This window comes from Microchirus variegatus (assembly GCF_963457635.1).
Source record: "Microchirus variegatus genome assembly, chromosome: 10".
In the NCBI taxonomy this organism is placed as follows: domain Eukaryota; kingdom Metazoa; phylum Chordata; class Actinopteri; order Pleuronectiformes; family Soleidae; genus Microchirus; species Microchirus variegatus.
The window spans coordinates 6,647,431-6,666,199 of NC_139811.1; the positions used below are offsets into that span (position 1 = coordinate 6,647,431).

At 41.1% G+C, this 18,769-nt stretch overlaps 1 protein-coding gene across 1 annotated transcript in view; it reads right to left on the reverse strand.

Annotated features, from left to right (window-relative positions):
* The window catches only part of LOC310932678 (thyroid hormone receptor alpha), a gene marked incomplete at both ends in the record, with an annotated part of 31,086 nt that extends 12,789 nt beyond the window's left edge, over positions 1 to 18,297 (reverse strand). Inside the window, 2 exons of the mRNA XM_083896007.1 lie at positions 929 to 990; positions 18,251 to 18,297. Coding sequence (XP_083752133.1) covers positions 929 to 990; positions 18,251 to 18,297 — 109 coding nt within the window. The remainder of the gene's footprint in view (positions 1 to 928; positions 991 to 18,250) is intronic.
* Between the last annotated feature and the right edge of the window lie 472 nt (positions 18,298 to 18,769).

The following is an 18,769-nucleotide window of genomic DNA, read 5'->3' on the forward strand; positions in this document are numbered from 1 at the left end:
ATGATACCCAGGACTCATTAAAAAGAAAAAAGGCTAGAACAAGAAAAATGTGGGCGATTGTCGATAAAAATCCTTACAAAGAACCTTAATCTCCAAATTTGGCTCTTCAGATTATCTAGGTAAGTAACACTGAGATCAAACAGAAGACAACATTATCATGACTTCGTTGTTGCCAAAGACAAAGGCAAAGACAAAGTCTGTGATTTAAACATAAACAAGGCGATTGATCAGTATTTCATCGGAAGATGAACACTTTTTATACCCTTATGATTCCTCAGTCTTTTAACAGCCATGTTTAGGGTCGACTTTTTATGGTCAAAGGAAGCAGGATTTGTCACAAGTGATGGTCGTCTGAGATGAGCAAGAGAACATCCTAACCCCAACTACAACCCTAACACCAACTCTAACCCTAACCCCAACTCCAACTGCAACCCTAACACCAACTCTAACCCTAACACCAACCCTAACACCAACTCTAACCCTAAAACCTAACCCTAACCCCAACTCTAACCCTAACCCTAAAACCTAACCCTAACCCTAAAACCTATCCCTAACCCTAAAACCAACATCAACCCTAACACCAACTCCAACCCTAACCCTAATTCACCTCTATGTGAAAGCCTTCTGTAAAGACAAACTTGAACCAGGTTCTTCAGGTTGTATCTGGTCACCTAGGTGAACTAATTTGTTTTCAACAAAAGCCTCTGAGGAAAAGAAGAAGATGTCAAGGAAGAGCTTATCATAATAATGAGTACTAGGGAAACCATTCATAGCCCCTGGGGGGAGCAAGCTGCCGAGTGATGAGCTACGCTAAACAAATCCTCCAGCGCATCAAGCAACCTGAATATGTTGAAAGAAACCAATGCCCCGATTGGTGTTCACTTGTCTGTTTGGAGGTAATAAAAAGACAGGGATAATGAATCCTTACCAGACATGCTCTTCACCGAACACTGGCTGTTCTTCCTCTTTCTCTTTGGCACATCTGGCCACCTGGGGAGGAGAGGAAGAAAAGAAAGAAAGAAAGAAGAGGATGGAGAGAGGAGGAGAAGAAACAGATTCATTATTAAAGAAAATCTCATTTTCCAAAAGAGAGACCTTGAATGTGTCCAAAAACGAATTTGATTTTCAGATTCAACAAATTATGAGGATGTCAAAGCAACTGAAAGAACTTTCAGTAACACACTCTCTGTTGATGAAGCAGCGAGTGAACGCACATTTATCACAAGGCTTTGGTTTGTTACATTAGATCCATCAACACAAATTGGACGCTCTAAATTGACTGTAGGTGTGAGTGTGAAAGTGGATGGTTCTTTGTCTCATGTCTCTTTCCCCCTATGTCAGCTGGGATTGGCACCGGTCACCATCACTTCTCTATCTTGAATATTTGGTGGTTTGCCATTAAGATAAAAAAAAAACATGGTCCCCAGATGTTGCATCCCACTCACATTCTTGGCAACTGTTGAGTGAAATTAAATAAAGCCAAATTTAATTCTGTTTTGGCCACATTCAAAGGACGAGACAAATCAATCCAACAAAAAAGTGGAACGCATTCCTGCAGACAAATGCATACTCTGGAGGATCCAACCCATAGATTGGGATATCGCTATTGTCTCTATGTTTGTAGGCTGGATCTAACCAGGAAGTAACACTTTACTGAATAGCCACCAGGGTGCAAAAGGAGGTGTATTTTTGAAAATTGATGCTACTGTATATATCTCACTTAATTTAAAACAAGCATTTTCCTGAAGAGTTAATGGTCTCAAAAGCTACCTCCAGCTCTTCTTCAATAGAAACATATGACCGTTTAGAGGAAAATATAAAGATAAACCCACAGCACATACAGTATGAGTGGACACCAGTGTCCTGTACAACTGGTTGCAGGTGACATCTGCGGGTTTCCAGTTTGAAAAAACAGGAGTTTGAAAACCACTTTCTATTTACAGCCTAGAAGTGCTATGAGCTAGCTCTTCTTGACATATTCCATTTTAATAATACATATAAATAACAGTGTTTAATTTGCATTAATGTTATGCATTTCTTATCAACACCAAATGTGGGCATAATATACCCTGCACATATACAGTATACAGACACCGTGCAGATCATAGAGCCGCACTTTCTCTCACCCTGTCCTCAATTTCTCAACCTCCACTTCTCAACTTACCCACACGGTAGCCCATAGAACTACATGTACCACATACCTAACTGATTTTAATCTCTTACAGTTCTGCCGCCACCAGCGAACGGGATGAGGCCAGGACGAAAACGACGGGACTCCGTCATCCCCAAGTCTCTGACCACACCAGCCTCCACTACAGGCTGTGACAAACCCAGTGATCCAGATGGATCCTGGCATTGAAAGACTCTTTACTTTTTGTAATTGTGTATTGTATGTTTTGGGATAACATCTACTGCACGTCTGTCCGTCCAGGGAGTTTGGGTTTCTACCTTTTTTCCCCCTCTTATAAGGGTAGTTTTTCTTGACCCTGGTCGAAGGTCTAAGGACGGAGGATGTTACCGACCCTGTGAAGTCCTGAGAGGCAAACTGTGTTTTGTAAATTGTGGGCTATACAAATAAAGATTGATTGATTATAGATAGTTCCTTGATCTCACATCTACTATATTTGCCTTTAATTCTCCATCGCAGAAAAACCCCTGGCAGCAGATTTGGATTGACTGTCTAGTCTTCAGCCCCGCCCCTCCATTAAATCTGTCCATCTCTTTCACCTTTCCCCCTTCTACTTTGGTAGAACTCCCCATTTCTTTCTTTCTTTCTGCTTCCTTAACTTTCCTCCCAGTCATTCCTCTCCTCTCCTCCCAAAAACTTCCATCAGCAGTATTAGGTAACACTGCTCCCCTCCCCTCTCTCTGGGCTGTCAAATCCACTTCCCTCTTCCAGCTAAAAAAAAAAAGAAAAAGAAGAAGAGAAGAGGAGGAGGGGTGGGTGGTGGTGGTGGTGGTGAATCCTCTAACATCTTCACGGTCGAGCAAACGTATTAATTTTATTGCAGTGAGTGCACATGGTCGGTCACTAACTGTACGGTGAACCGCTGTAACAGGAACAACAAAAAAAAAAACACTACAGGATCAGTTCCACTGTCAGTGACAGAAAGTCTCTGTCGGAAACATAAATCACTCAAATGTGCAGGATGTTATTGACACACACACACAAACATCGCACCCTACACTGTAAAAACAGACGTGAATGTTTTGGAGGCAGCACATAAACACAAAAATGCAACATGTGACCAAATAATCAACCCTATTTCTCTGGATTTTTCGACCCAAAAGTCTCCGTAAACAGACAAAGAGAATCATTCTTAAGCCACTGGAATTCTTCTTTACATCCATGTGACGCGCGCGTGTGTGTGTGTGTGTGTGTGTGTGTGTGTGTGTGTGTGTGTGTGTGGCCACTGGTAAATAAATCACAACAATGGTGTCATTAAAATCAACTCCTGTCAGCAGCTGAAATGCTAATTATCTTTATCAGATTTCAATCCACCGCAGCAGAGTTAATTAAGCTAATGTAAAGCTTCAGGAGTCGCTCGTTCACGCCGCCGCAGGCCCGAGCGAACTACTTTGATAATCATGTGTGGTGCTACGGTGAATCCATGATGGTCCATCCATTATCTACCGCTTTATCCTCCACCAGAGGGTCGCGGGGGGTGCTGTGCCTAACCCAGCTGACATTGGGGGATAGGCGGGGTACACCCCTGGACAGTTCGCCAGTCCATCACAGGGCCACATATAGGGGGGGTTCGAACCCAGGAACCCCGGTCTTCTTGCTGCAAAGGCAAGCGTGCTAACGACTACACCAACCGTGGGCCCTGAATCCATGTCTTATTCTTTTATTCATACATTTTACAGATATTACAGTCACTGGAGCCCTTGTTATTGGAGAAATTGACAGTTTAAAGTGGTGATATACTGTAGTTAGTGGGTCGTAACGTTGTAACCAGCAAAAACACAGAAGTCTATAGTTTTCAGACACTGGAGGTTCTGCTGTCGGTTTAAAACCCAGACGCGGCCTCTGCGTGTGAGTGCAACATCAATGTTTTAATGTTAAAAATATAAAATATTTAGTAAAATTACGGCGAAAAAGAAAATCACGCCGTGTTGACTATTTTAACTCGGACGTTCACCCTCTCAGATGATTCTCATGCTGCTGTGAACGCGTCCTGGCACAATTTCAATTAACGTACACTACCATTCAAAAGTTTGGGGTCGCCTATACCATTTTTTGTGTGTTTTCCATTAAAAGTCAGATTATTATTCATCAAAAGTCACAAAATGAATGGAAAATATAGTCAAGACACTGACAATATTAGAAATAATGATAAACAAAACTGTTTTCAGCTGTGCTAACATCATTGCACAAGGGTTTTCAAATCACCCAATAGCCTTCTAACGCAAACACAATGTACCATTAGAACACTGGAAATACACCTATGTACATATGCCATTAAAAACCAGACCGGGGGGGGGGGTTGTTTCTTACGATCATTAACACGCATTGACAGCTGAAACCCCCCCCCCCCCCCCACTTTAAAAAAGAAAAGATACAGTGACCTTCTAGATCAGACTTCCAGGTTAAACAAAGGGGAGCTGTGGTCATGCAAAATAATGACACCTCGTCACACATTCATGCATTTTACTGCATTGTTCGAGTGTTCTGTGGCGTATAGGATAAAAAAGAAAGTCGATATATTGCCGGATCTCGGTGGATTAAAAGTGCACAGTGAACTCACAGAGTGATGATGGCTTAAAACTGGCACAAGTCATGTGACTGACAACAAATGAGGTTTATGGAAGTATTTAAGAATCATGTGAATGACTATTTAGTTTTTTTTTTTATTAAATGAAAGTAGTATTATAATAATAATATGAGAGCGACTGTAAATCTAATGATTGTTGAGGAAGTTGTTGTGAACATGTGGTGCAGGATGGAGATGCCAGCACACACACACACACACACACCCCCCCACACCCCCCCCCCCCCCACACACACACACACTCAAAAGCACTGACCTGTTGATAAAGTACGGCTGTAAGATATGCATGACGCTGCCTTTGAAGGAATATCAGAAGAGATGGTGATCCCCCCCCCGTCCCTCCCTCCCTCCCTGCTGCTGTTACAGCCTCGCCGTGGTCCAGACGAGTCGCCGCACGTGTCCCATTCACGTCGAATACGCAGAATAACAATAGTTCCACTTCTTCAGCAGCAGCAGCAGCAGCAGCTGAGTGCGACGGAGAGCAACTTTGTGCTCATCTCCACAGCGACTGAAGCCTCAAGTTGCTGCTATCAGCTGAGATATCAGAGGCGACTCTATCTGTGTGCCTCAGACTGACTGAGGGGAGGAACAGCTACTCTGTTTATTCTCCCCTCTCTTCCCCTCCCTCCCTCCCTCTTTCTCTCTCTCTCTTCAGCCCTTGTAATTGCTCTAGTCCAGCCTCCTCTCAAACACCTCCCTCCCTGTCCATGTGTGTGTGTGTGTAGTTTGCTCCTGTGGCGTGTTCTCCATCACAACAAAACACCTCCTCGAACTCTCGTCTCCCTCATCCAACCATATTTTCATCCATCACTCTCCTCTCTCCGTCCGTCGCCTGTCATCCTCGCTGACACTTCCATAATTGACTCCCTTTCACTTTTCACCCTTCTCTGATTTCCACCTCTCTTCCCTCTTCTTCTTCTTATTGCAGGAGGAAACCAAAGCAAATAAATAAATAGCCGCTGTCGCTGTCGCTCTGCATCCAAATTCACTTAAGCTTTAATGGCGACTTGATTACATAACAGCAGGCTGAAACACACAGTCACAGTCTCAGTACAGTACAGTTAAGTGAAGTCTTGTGAGGACACACACAGAGAGAGATATTCTACGATTCTCTTTTGAGTGAATTAAGACGCTTCGTGATCTCTGATTTTGGTTCCAAGATGTAGTTATGAACACTGGTGACGTCCCAGAGGAAACCTGAGTGACGTCAGGCAGGAAATACAAAAGAGAATCATTGTCAAAGCAGCAGAGTTTCTAATAAAGGTGAGATAAACACGTTTCATCAGTACACTCTGAGAAATAAGGGTTCCAAAAGGGTTCTTCTGCGAGGGCTGAGGTTCTACCTGGAACCATTTGCTTCTGAAAAACCCTTTTCCCCGAAGAAAGGGTTTTTTTAAGGGTTCTTGGTAGCACTAATGGTTCCAGTAAGAACCATTTTGATACAGAGAACCCTTTAAAACCCCTTTCCTGAATAAAGGGTTCTTGGTGGAACCCTCCAAAAGGGTTCTACCTGGAACTAACAAGGGTTCTCCTATGAGGACAAGCAGAAGAACCTTATATGGTTTCACTTTTATTTCTAAGAGTGTACTTCAACTCGCTTTTTCTTGGCTGTAGCTTTACCAAAAAACTGTCTTTTGTTTGCAACCAACACCTGTTGTTAGCACCTTTTCTACCATAACGTTACAGCAACTGTCTCGTTGGATTTAGCGAGCTAGCATTAGCTCTGGCCTAGTGCACGAAGAGGAGTACAAATATAGATATAGTATAGGGGTTTGATCGATGCATCACTTTTACAGATGATCTCCTACTCTATCTTTAAGTGCAAAGGCGATGCATAGTCTGATTACTCCTGCATGTATACGCTTAGTCAGACTAAGCTAATAGTTTGGTTTTTCTTAATGTCATGTAAACATATTAGCCCGACTAAAATTGAGCTAGTCTTAGTCAGACAAAGATAATAATTGGGTTTTATTAATGTCATGTAAACATATTAGTCTGACTAAAATCGAGCTGGGCTTAGTCGGACTACACCTGGATAATGTGATGCATAGTCTGATTACTCCTGCATGTATACTCTTAGTCAGACTAAGATAATAATTTGGGTTTTATTAATGTCATGTAAACCTATAAGCCGGACTAAAATCTAGCTAGTCTTAGTCAGACTATACCTGGATAATGCGATGCATAGTCTGATTACTCCTGCATGTATACTCTTAGTTAGACTAAGATAATAATTTGGGTTTTATTAATGTCATGTAAACCTATAAGCTGGACTAAAATCGAGCTAGTCTTAGTCAGACTATACCTGGATAATGCGATGCATAGTCTGATTACTCCTGCATATATATACGCTTAGTCAGACTGGAGTCAGACCTGGCGTCCAGTCGAACGAGACGACGTATGAACCATGTTCGATCTAATTTGTATCACGATTAACAGGTACGAAAAACATGCAGAACGGTCAAGGGGAAGTGTCAGGGCTTCAGCACAGAGTGAGGACACGAGGCATTATTCACAGAGACACAACGCCTATGGTGAAAATGTGGCATGACAAAGAAAAAGCTCTTTGTTATTATTATTATCATTATATTATTATGTCTACAGGTCTGGATAGAAGTGCAGCAGTGGGCCAGGAAAGCGAGCCCTAACCAGACATTTATAATTCCTAATCCTGTTAGAGCTAAACATGCTCAACATGTCATCCTCTCGTCTGCTCATCTCATCATCAGACTCCCTGACACTCACACAGCAACTTTATATATAAAAGGACCAATCTTTATCCTCGTACGTAATTAAATGAATATTTAATCTTATATTATATTATTTTTCTTTACCCTGGCCTCTCCTTGCCTCCCTTTTATTGACAGACATCAACCACGCACAAACAGCTTTAGCAGCTCCTCAAGGTAAAGTGCACAGTGTCAGCTATGCAGCCAACACTGCTGTTGTTTTTTTTTTTTTAAAGAGAAGAGAAGAAGGCCTGGTTCAGTATCATGTCAAGAAAAAAAAATCAAAAAAAAAAATCACAAGACTGTTGTCAGGACACGATGCAACCAGCCTCAATTAGGCTCCCTCATTCATGAGGTCATGTGTCTGGGACAAGCCTGCGATTTTGCTCATGTGGGGGTCTGTGACGTCTTTGAGTTTCATGCTGTGGTTAAAACACAAACACACACACACAAACTTGTTTTTAGATCTTAATAAGGTCACATCTTATACATAATGCACTCCCCTACCAGCCCTTACCCTAACCTTAAACCCAATTCTAACCCTAAAACCAAGTATTAACCCTGGAAAAAGCCCTACAATGTTGTGGGGCCCAGACAAAAGATAAGGTTTGCACCTTTTTTGGTCCCCACAAAGATATAAATACGCAGAGTTCTGTTGTCGTCGTCAGTGCCAGTGCATTTTGTTGTCCGGACAATTATGTTCAAACAAGAGTTTCCTACAATGCAGTAATTGCAAAAATGAAAAACGAACACAAGAGAAACTATCACAGTCTAACGTGGCAGCACATGAACAAACCTTTGTATTTGCACCAGGTGCAAAAACACTGCTAACATGTCCACAGGGCGAATTCTTTTTAAATCAAGTGCTTCAAAGCCCTCCAAAGTCCTCAAGATCCACAGCTTCTTATTATTTTTTTTACACTGGTTGCACAGATACTTTTTCTTCCTCGTCTCCCAAAATGTCCATATGCATTGACATTTACCTGCTACTGCTGTTATTTTGGACTTAAAGCTGCGATCAATGATGTTGAAATCCACATCATGACACTATTATTCTAATAAATGCATTTTTCTGACAGCAGCTCACAAACAAAAGTCATAAACTGAAAACATTAATATAGAATGCACATGAATGCAATGAATGCATGCTCTTGTATTTGTGACAGTATTTGGCTGAGAAATATTGTAAAGTAGTGAGTAGTTCTCTTAAGGCCAGATTCAAAACCATCTGATTCAGAAGACCACATGTTTAATCGTCGTCGTTTAATGCGCAATATTGCAAGTCTGGTTGCTTTTGCGCCTGCAACTCTACGGAGCTCCCCCTACAGTTTTGGAGTAAGCATTCTTACGACACCACCGATCCCCCCTTCCTTCTCCTCTCCTGGCCATGTGCATTTGTTATCAACTGAGCAGTGGAGCCATATCCATGCGGTTGGCATCCACTTTGCATGATTCTATTTTTTCGTCTTGTGTGTGGCCCTCGCAGACTGGAGCAGTGATGAAGCCCTGGAAACTGCAGCCAGGATGTTCTCCATCGCACAGCTGTAGAAAATCCTCATAGTCTGTTGGCCTGAGCAGGATTTCCTGCGCTGCTTTAGATAATAGAATCGCAGCTGTGCCTTCTTAACTACACTTCTCGAGTGTAGATCCCACTGACAGGTTCTCTCTGCTGTGCCACACTGAAGAACTTGAAAGTGCCAACGCTCTCTTTCTGCCTCTGTTAATAGAGGAATGCATCCTCGTAATCCACCACCACCTGCTTGGCTTTACTGATGCTCAGGGAGAGGTTGGCGTACGTGGCTGTGGGCGAGTGATCCAGGCACATGTCCTTAGCGCACAGTCATAGGTTCAAACATGGGAAATCACTCGGTGTGTTTACATGCATGTTAAAAGTCTGATTTTAGTCAGACTAAGATAAAAATTTGGTTTTATTCATGTCATGAACATATTAGTCCGACTAAAATCGAACTAGTCCTAGTCGGACTATACCTGGATAATGCGATGCATAGTCTGATTACTCCTGCATACGCTTAGTCAGAATAAGATAATAATTTGGTTTTATTAATGTCATGTAAACATATAAGCCCGAATAAAATGGAGCTGGTCTTAGTCGGACTATACCTGGATAATTCTATGCATAGTCTGATTACTCCTGCATGTATACGCTTAGTCAGACTAAGATAATAATTTGGTTTTATTAATGTCACGCATAGTTTAATTACTCCTACATGTATACGCTTAGTCAGACTAAGATAATAATTTGGTTTTATTAATGTCATGTAAACATTTTAGTCCGACAAAAATCAAGCTGGTCTTAGTTGGACTATACCTGGATAGTGCGATGCATGGTCTGATTACTCCTGCATGTATACGCTTAGTCAGACTAAGATAATAATTTGGTTTTATTAATGTCATGTAAACATATAAGCCCGACTAAAATCGAGGTGGTCTTAGTCAGACTATACCTGGATAATGCGATGCATAGTCTGATTACTCCTGCTTGTATACGCTTAGTCAGACTGGAGTCAGACTTGGAGTTCAGTCGGAGGAGACGACGTATGAACCATGTTCGATCTGATCTGTAACACGATTAACAGGTACGAAACATACAGAACCACAGCACCATCCATCTCATCTTCCATATTGCACTCTGCTGTTTGCATTGGCATAAAAACCATTAATGCATGATTAAGACTTACATATAGACCCTAGACGGAGAGACGACAAAGTCATTTTGAGGGTCAACAAACTCATAATAGGTAGAACATTGTGTCCATCATTGTCCCAGTGCTCCTCCAGGTGAGAGTCTCGCGTACCGTGCAGAAACACTAACCACCAGCTTTAAGCTGCTGTCACACACCAACAACCGCAGTTAGCCGCTAGCTATAAGAAAAAGCCAGCTCTTTAGTTTTTTTTAGGAGGAGAAAAACTTGACAAAGTCGTGTAACCATCCAAACCAGTATTATTTATTTATTTATGAAACATCAAACACAGGTCATGAGCTTATTGGTGTAATCTGTGGCTCATGGACTTTATTGTTGTTCTAAAGGCCAAACTAATCTACTCTTAACCTCAATAGGAACAGGACGATATACAATTTTATCATGTATCATGATGAAATGCACGTTTATCTCACTTGCCAACATACAGTGCTAGTCTATGAAGTGATTACAGAGTCTCTGCAGGTTTCAACAAGTCAAATTTGAGACTTTTAAAGACTTTTTTAAAGACCATAATGAATACAATTTAAGACCCATTTCAAATACATACTGGCAAAAAAGTACAAAAGACATGAAGGAAAATTGGAGCCACAAATCGTTGAACTTGCAATTCGGCTTAGCTGTGGTTTTCATTGAGTTTTCTCCGCTGCTATGCTAAGCTGAAACACACCACGGCGCGCGCACAGGCACGCTAGCAAGTGGTGCACGATAAATTCTAACCGGGCAGCACAGGTGACCTACTTTAGTTCTGTGTTGTAGTTACGTTATCGTATCCTCAAAAATAGAAACATTTCAAAGCGTTTATGCATGTTTTAAATAAAAGTAACGTTCATAGATTTTTAACACCTTTTCAAAACTGTATTTAAGACCTTTTTCTGAGATTTTAAGACATTTTAAATTCATATTATTGGATTTAAGACTTTTTAAGACCCCGCAGATACCCTGTATTATATGAGATCAAGATTCTAATTCTTCACTTCAAAAAGTTCACTACAGATATGTTTCTCAGCGAGTTATTTTATCGTAGTGTTTTGGAGAAGCTAAATAAAAGCTGTTAGCGTGAGCGCCATCTAAACCATTACGTTAGATTATCATGCATCACTCTATCAATAAGAAATAAGATTGAATTTAAACACCTAGAACCTCAAATTAAGATTCTCTTTGGTCGTTTTAACTTGTTTTGATCGTTCATAATCCCTCATCTGTGTAAAACCATAACAAATTCACGTTGACTAAGTTACGATCTGACGTCTCTTGGTGATTTAACTTCCTGTCCCCCCCCCCCCCCCCCCCCCTCCTCTTTTGTGACTGCCTGTCCTGCCCTAATATGTTTCACTCATATCCAATTATCCCCGTCTCCATTGTGTATTGAGTTTTTTTGTGCTCCTTGTCCGCTTTTGTCAGTTTGCCTGCTCATCTCCCCAATTTTGTCCTTGTGTCTGTGTTTGTCCGACTAATCGTCTCATGCTTCCACGGCTTCTGATTCCTGAGTATTTGGGATTTTTCCCTCTTTGTTTGCCTGCCAACTGGACAATCTGCGAGGCCTCTCTTTTTATATCAATTATATCCTCTCCAGTGAAACGAGCTGCCTTTGTTTGTAGTCCGGCTTTGAGGTACAGATAGGGTTTGGAAAAGCGATGTGGGAACTTTAACTGTGGTCAGGTTACAATCGATCAGGAGTTTAAAACAATTAAAAACAACAAAAAAATATGAATGTACATGTGGGATTACATATATAATCCATTGATCTTACACTGCTCAGCTAGATGTTTGGTTAACAATGAAACAATTCATGAATATAATATGTACAGCTTTTTGTTTGAAGCTATTTTCAGGATTAAAACACGATTTCTGGTTGTTCGAGCTTCTTAAATGTGAATATGTTCAAGTTTCTCTGCTCCAGAAAACATTACTAATCAACATTCTTTCAGGTTTTCTGACATCTTATGGAACAAACGATGATAAATCAAGAAAATAACGGATAGATTAACAATTATAATAATAAGTTGCAGATGTAAAAGCAACAGCAATTTTAAGAAATGGACAATATGGGTCGTAGTGACCAAAAATGAATGAATTCAAAGTTCACTAATAATTAAACAAATAAAAAATAATGTTAGCTAACGTTAACTATCAAATGTTTTGGATGAGAAGTTAATGTTAAAGGTGCATTATGTAATAAATCTAAATCAACTGGCCATAAAATCCTCCTAATATGTCACAGAGACTCAGGAATAATGTTCATATAACAAACTGAACTCACCAACAACAACAGTACAGACAAAATATTTGCATTAAAAAAATATATTTTGCAGACTGCAAATCATGTTTATGTTTTGAAATCAAGTTTTGGCATGTGGCGCCACCTACCGCCGTCTACCAATTATTGCAGTCAGTAGAGTCTCAGCTGCCGACAACCACGGGTTGCCAGTTACGTCAGAAAACGAAACCTAAAAGACCTCTGTATTTTGAATTTGAATGTAGTAACCGTTTTTGGCCACATTCTTACATATGGTACCTTTAATGCATACTTTGCAATAATATGGGTTATATATATAATACATTAGATTTTATTTCTATTTTATTACTTTATTTATATTCTTAAAAAAGCCCAGTCATAATTACTCATGCCTCTACTTTATTTTCTATATTTTCAAGTAAGTGTTTACATATCACAGTATTCACGACGATAAAGCATCTCCTATCAAACTAAACAAGTGTGTGAAAGACTCTCCGTGCTCCACAGTGAGAAGCACAGGGAGCTGCATTAATGCCTTAGATTAACGGGAACAACTGTGTTAGCGAGCAGATTAGAGAGCGGCGCTGCTCAAATAGAGAGGGTTTGGGAATGCTAACTGGATTTGGCTGTGGGTGAGTTGGTGCGAGTACCACTGCGAAAGCAAAGAGAAGGCGTGAAGGCGTCACAACGGTGAAGCTGTAACCTCAAAATTCATGACAACATTTAAAAAAAAAATGTCATATAAAATGACTAAAAGAGCACTAAAAGTAGATGTTTGTGAAGTGAAAATGTAATTCAGGAACACACACATTTCCATCTTTTCCCTGAGTCACAGACAGAATTAGCCGGTCAAATGGCCGATGGGCTTGTGAATGAATGAATAAGCAGCTGTTGTTGTGTTTGCTAATAGACTCCATGTACAATTACAGCGAGTTGATCTGAGGACAAAGGCTCACAAAGAAAGAGAGAGAGCAGAGACCGGGCTTTAGAAAAGGAGCGCGAGAGGAATGCAAGCCTATTAGTCACCTACAGAGCTACGGCGTACGTCGACCTCTGTGGAGAACGTCATCATTGACTCAATCTGGGTCAACATACATTCTTAGAAATAAAGGTTCCAAAAGGGTTCTTCTACAAGGGTTGAGGTTCTACCTGGAACCATTTGCTTCTGAAAAACCCTTTGTCCTCATCGGCGAACCCTTTTTGGTTCCAGGTAGAACCAACCCTTTGTGTTACCAAGAACCCTTGAAAAAACCTTTCCCGAAGGTTTTTCAGAAGCAAATGGTTCCAGGTAGAACCTCAGCCCTTGTAGAAGAACACTTTTGGAACCCTAACCTAAGAGTGTAGTCCCTCACCTTCACCTACTAATCTGTCCTATCAAATAAAGGCAGAACATGTGCAAAATAAATCTTTAAAATCTTAAAATTCTAAGAAGAAAAAGTATGTGGATCTTGAATAAAATGGTGTAATTTAAAGGGAAAAGGGATGTAGCAACACTACACTCTTAGAAATAAGGGTTCCAAAAGGGTCCGTCTACAAGGGCTGAGGTTCTACCTGGAACCATTTGCTTCTGAAAAACCCTTTCCTGAATAAAGGGTTTTAAAAGGGTTCTTGGTGGAGCCTTTATAAAAAGGTTCTACCTGGAGCCAAAAAGGGTTCTCCTGTAAGGACAAGCCGAAGAACCTTATGTGGTTCTACTAAAAGTGTAACCCTTATTTCACCTTCACCTACTAATCTGTCCTATCACTTATATTTCTAAGAGTGTACTGTATATACACTCTTAGAAATAAAAGTGCTAAGTAGAACCATATAAAGTTCTTTGGCTTGTCCTCATCGGCGAACCCTTTTTGGTTCCAGGTAGAACCAACCCTTTGTGTTACCAAGAACCCTTGAAAAAACCTTTCCCAAAGGTTTTTCAGAAGCAAATGGTTCCAGGTAGAACCTCAGCCCTTGTAGAAGAACACTTTTGGAACCCTTATTTCTAAGCGTGTAGTCCCTCACCTTCACCTACTAATCTGTCCTATCAAATAAACGCAGAACATGTGCAAAATAAATCTTTAAAATCTTAAAATTCTAAGGAGAAAAAGTATGTGGAACTTTAATAAAATGGTGTTATTTAAAGGGAAAAGGGATGTAGCAACACTACACTCTTAGAAATAAGGATTCCAAAAGGGTCCTTCTACAAGGGCTGAGGTTCTACCTGGAACCATTTGCTTTCCCGAAGAAAGGGTTTTTCAAGGGTCCTTGGTAACACTAATCCAGAGAACCCTTTCCTGAATAAAGGATTTTAAAAGGGTTCTTGGTGGAACCCTCCAAACAGGTTCCAGGTGGAACCCTCCAAACAGGTTCCAGGTGGAACCTTTATGAAAAGGTTCTCCCTGGAGTCAAAAAGGGTTCTCCTATGAGGACAAGCCGAAGAACCTTATGTGGTTCTTCTAGTGTACTATATACACTCTTAGAAATAAGAGTGTAATCCCTCACCTTCACCTACTAATCTGTCCTGTTCCTTTACGGAAGCACAGATTCTACTAATTTAACCCTGTGAATATAATTCAGAGAGTCATTCATAAAGAGTGACTCTCTGTCGACTTTACACTATAGAGGAACATGCTCTTCCTTTCTAATTCATGCTCCAACTCTTTGATATCAATGTACACTCATAGGGGAAAAAAAGATGGTGATATAATCTGATATATTGCAATAAATTGGGATAATTTATTAATGTATCCTTTAATCCTTTAATTTATCCAGGAGGCTCACACAACATCTCTTCTTCCAGGGAGTCCTGGTCAAGATAGCAGCAGAGATAATATAATAGTCCAAATAGTGACAGAGAGAAACACTTTCAGATCTCACGACAGGGAAGTAGTTAAGGGAGAGTGACAAAAAAAGAGAGTGACATAATAAAGGAAAGTGCAGAAGTAGAGGCCATAAAAACAAGATCCTTAATCCAAATCCCTCTGTAAAACAACAACATGTTTCAGGCCATAAAACGCCTTTCAATGTGTTTAAAGAAGCCCGTGTGAAGGTCCTGAAATTATGTTGTGCAGCTCATTCCATGTCCATGCAGCACAGAAGGAGTTCCTAGAGCGAATTCTGAGTTATTTTTTTTTACTTTGAATTATGTGTGACAGGGAGGGGGCGTGGCCTTACACTTCCACATCATGCGATCGCTCATCTGCCCAGCGTGGAAGATAATATCAAATGAGTTTTGTCACAGTAGCTGCAGTGAATCCCATGGATAATAGAAAACATTATTATTGATATATATTCAAATTTAATCCCGTGTCTTTTTGTAATAATGGAAAATCATCTGTGGCTAATTTTGGCAAAATTAAACGATGCACGCTACAAATTCAAATTTCAGTGCCCTCTCTTCTCCAGGCAATAACCAGCTCTCTGCAGCATCTCTGTGCATGTGTGTGTGTGTGTGTGAGTGTTAATACCCAGAATGCTCTGTGACTCAGATCTCACAGAGGGGAGGGGTCAGGGCATGAGGCAGCACTCACAAGAACACGTGCGCGGTCAGTGACACACGCTCGGCGAGACGGGCGAGCGCCGCACAACGTACGCACATGCGCACAAACACACAAAACACACAAAACACAGAGCGACAATCCCCCAGTCGTCCATGTCATCGCGCGCTGAGGCGTCCTGAGCTGTCCTCTGCTTTCTGTGGCTCCATCTGCCCCCTCAGTGCTCCTAATCCAGCGCTCTAATCCACACATGCATGTATATTGTACACATGCACACACTGTGCGCACACACACACACACACACACACACACACACACACACACACACACACACACACACACACACACACACACACACACACACACACACACACACACACACACACACACACACACACACACACACACACACACACACACACACACACACACACACACACACACACATTCAGAGAGGAGAGGCCTCTGCCAAAGCCCACTTATCTTCCCAGGTAGACGCTAATTTAAAATCACACATAGCTTGCACTTGCTAAACAAAGGTCATCGGGATCAGTGAGTCTCTGCAGCATCATGAGTCAGCAGAAAAAATTCAAACGCCAGAAAGTCACAAAGTCAAGTTGTCAACACTATTGTTGGTTTTACGATAACTCTTATTTTCAGACTTTATTTCACTTTCTTTCCTCTGGTTTCTGTTGTTATATCTGTATAATGTAAGCGCATGACGTCTTCTTCTCCATTTTTGGCATAGCGTTACAGCGCCACTCACAGGCCTGGCATATGTACTACATATGTGTTTTGACTTTTTCAAAAACGATAAAAAAGCCTGTTCACGTTTCGCGCAATTGCCTTAAGTGGACGGTTGTGTTCCGGTTTTAAGGTAATTAAACCTTAAATTTGAATTATACTGTTTTTTGTGGACATTAATTCACAATTAGGACAAAAAAAACATGAAGAACAAGCCCTGAAACCAATTTTAAAAAGCAGTCGGTGATGCATTTAGTCTTATAAATAGTGGATTATGTGTTTCTTTGCTGTTCAATTCAATAATAAAGGATAACCTTTCTACTTTGAGGCTGTTCAGTGTCTCGATGACCACTTGAAGAGCCTTTCATCGCCTTATTTCTATCATTTCCACTTCACATTCACACACTATCCATTGACAAATGTCGACCTAAAGAAAAAGTGTGAAAGCTCAACGTACGAAGTGCAATTATGATATCAAACGGAGCTCTTTTTGAAGGTTGAAGTTCAATTCATGGATGTGATGGCGTATTTTTCAATGATGTACTTAGCGCTGAGCATTTTTGCCCTCACAGTGGGATTTAACTTGTTCAGTGTTCTATATTCGCTTCTGATTGTTGAAAGCAGCTATACAAACAAACTCGCCTTCTGTCCTGACGTTCTACACGTGTACCGATTTTCGTGCGTGTACGATAATTGTGGTATTCAGGTCGGCACGCTCCCACGTAAAATTTTGTACGTACATTCCCCGACATCAATTTACACCAGGCCTGATGCGGTTTCGCAAAAATCAGTGAGTTCTGGGGCGTGGGAAAGGCCTCAAAAATGCGACGTTCGGTCATAATTATCACATTATTAAAGGCGCCATATGTAAGAATGTGGCCAAAAACGGTTACTACACTCAAATTCAAAATACAGAGGTCTTTCAGGTTTCTCTTTTCTCCGCCATTGTAGCTCAGACGTAACTGGCAACCCGTGGTTGCTTGGCAGATGAGACTCTACTGACTGTAATGACTGGTAGACGGCAGTAGGTGGCGCCACATGACGCTTTCGAAACATAAACATGATTTGATTTTTTTTTAAAATGCGATTACTTTGGTGGTACTGTTGTTGTTGGTGAGTTCAGTATTATATACATTTTTATTTACGTAATTTTAAATAAATGTCTCTGTTTTTGATATTAATATATTAATTTTGCATCATAAATATCATTATGAAGTATAGGTGTGATTATATTAAGATGCAATATTGTGAACAGTTGTTTTTTTTCCCGACTTTTTGTTCTCTAGGCCGGCCCCCTCGGCCCCCTCTTGACCACACTAGATGCTCATTGGCCCCCAGGTCATTTGACTGACACCCCTGCTATACTCCATCAATTCAGACCATTTTATCCTCATACAGCTTACTCTGTTGTGTGTGAGTGCACTTCTCTGTCTTTCCTCCATCCATCAATCCATCAATCCGCCCACTCATCAAAGCCTGCAGCTATTTTTTCATCAGTCACTTCTGTCAAACCAGTGTTTCCCTTTCACACTCACATCACACACACACACACACACACAGACGTGTGTCTCACCCTTTGTCGTCCCCCTCCGACGAGTTGCTATCCTGCTTGGTGGACATTGGCTCGGTTTAGCCTCGGTGCGCTCCAGCGGCCAATCACAGGACAATGGGGCGGACCATAATCTCGCCAGCCTGCTCAGCATTCGCCGCCGGCGCCGTCTAATGGAGAGGGGGAATCTAGGAGGCGGAGCATAGTGGGCGGGACGTCGGAGGAGGCAAGAGACAGCTGGAGGGAGCAGAGAAAAGAGGAAGACATGAGCGTTAATTTGGACAGTTAAATATCACACATCACTATGAATTAATGCTATTTCTAATTATTTTATCATATAAATGTTTCATATCAATGCTGTGTCTCTATACTTACTATACTATGTCTCACTATTAGAATTTAAAACGTGAATAATGTTATGGTTGCCACTAATGAATTATTTTCTATTTTTAATTATGTCTATGTATGGCAGGAAGGGGGCGTGGCCTCGCAGTACAATTCCACAACATGATCGTCCACCAGCCAAACTTGGAAGATAAAATG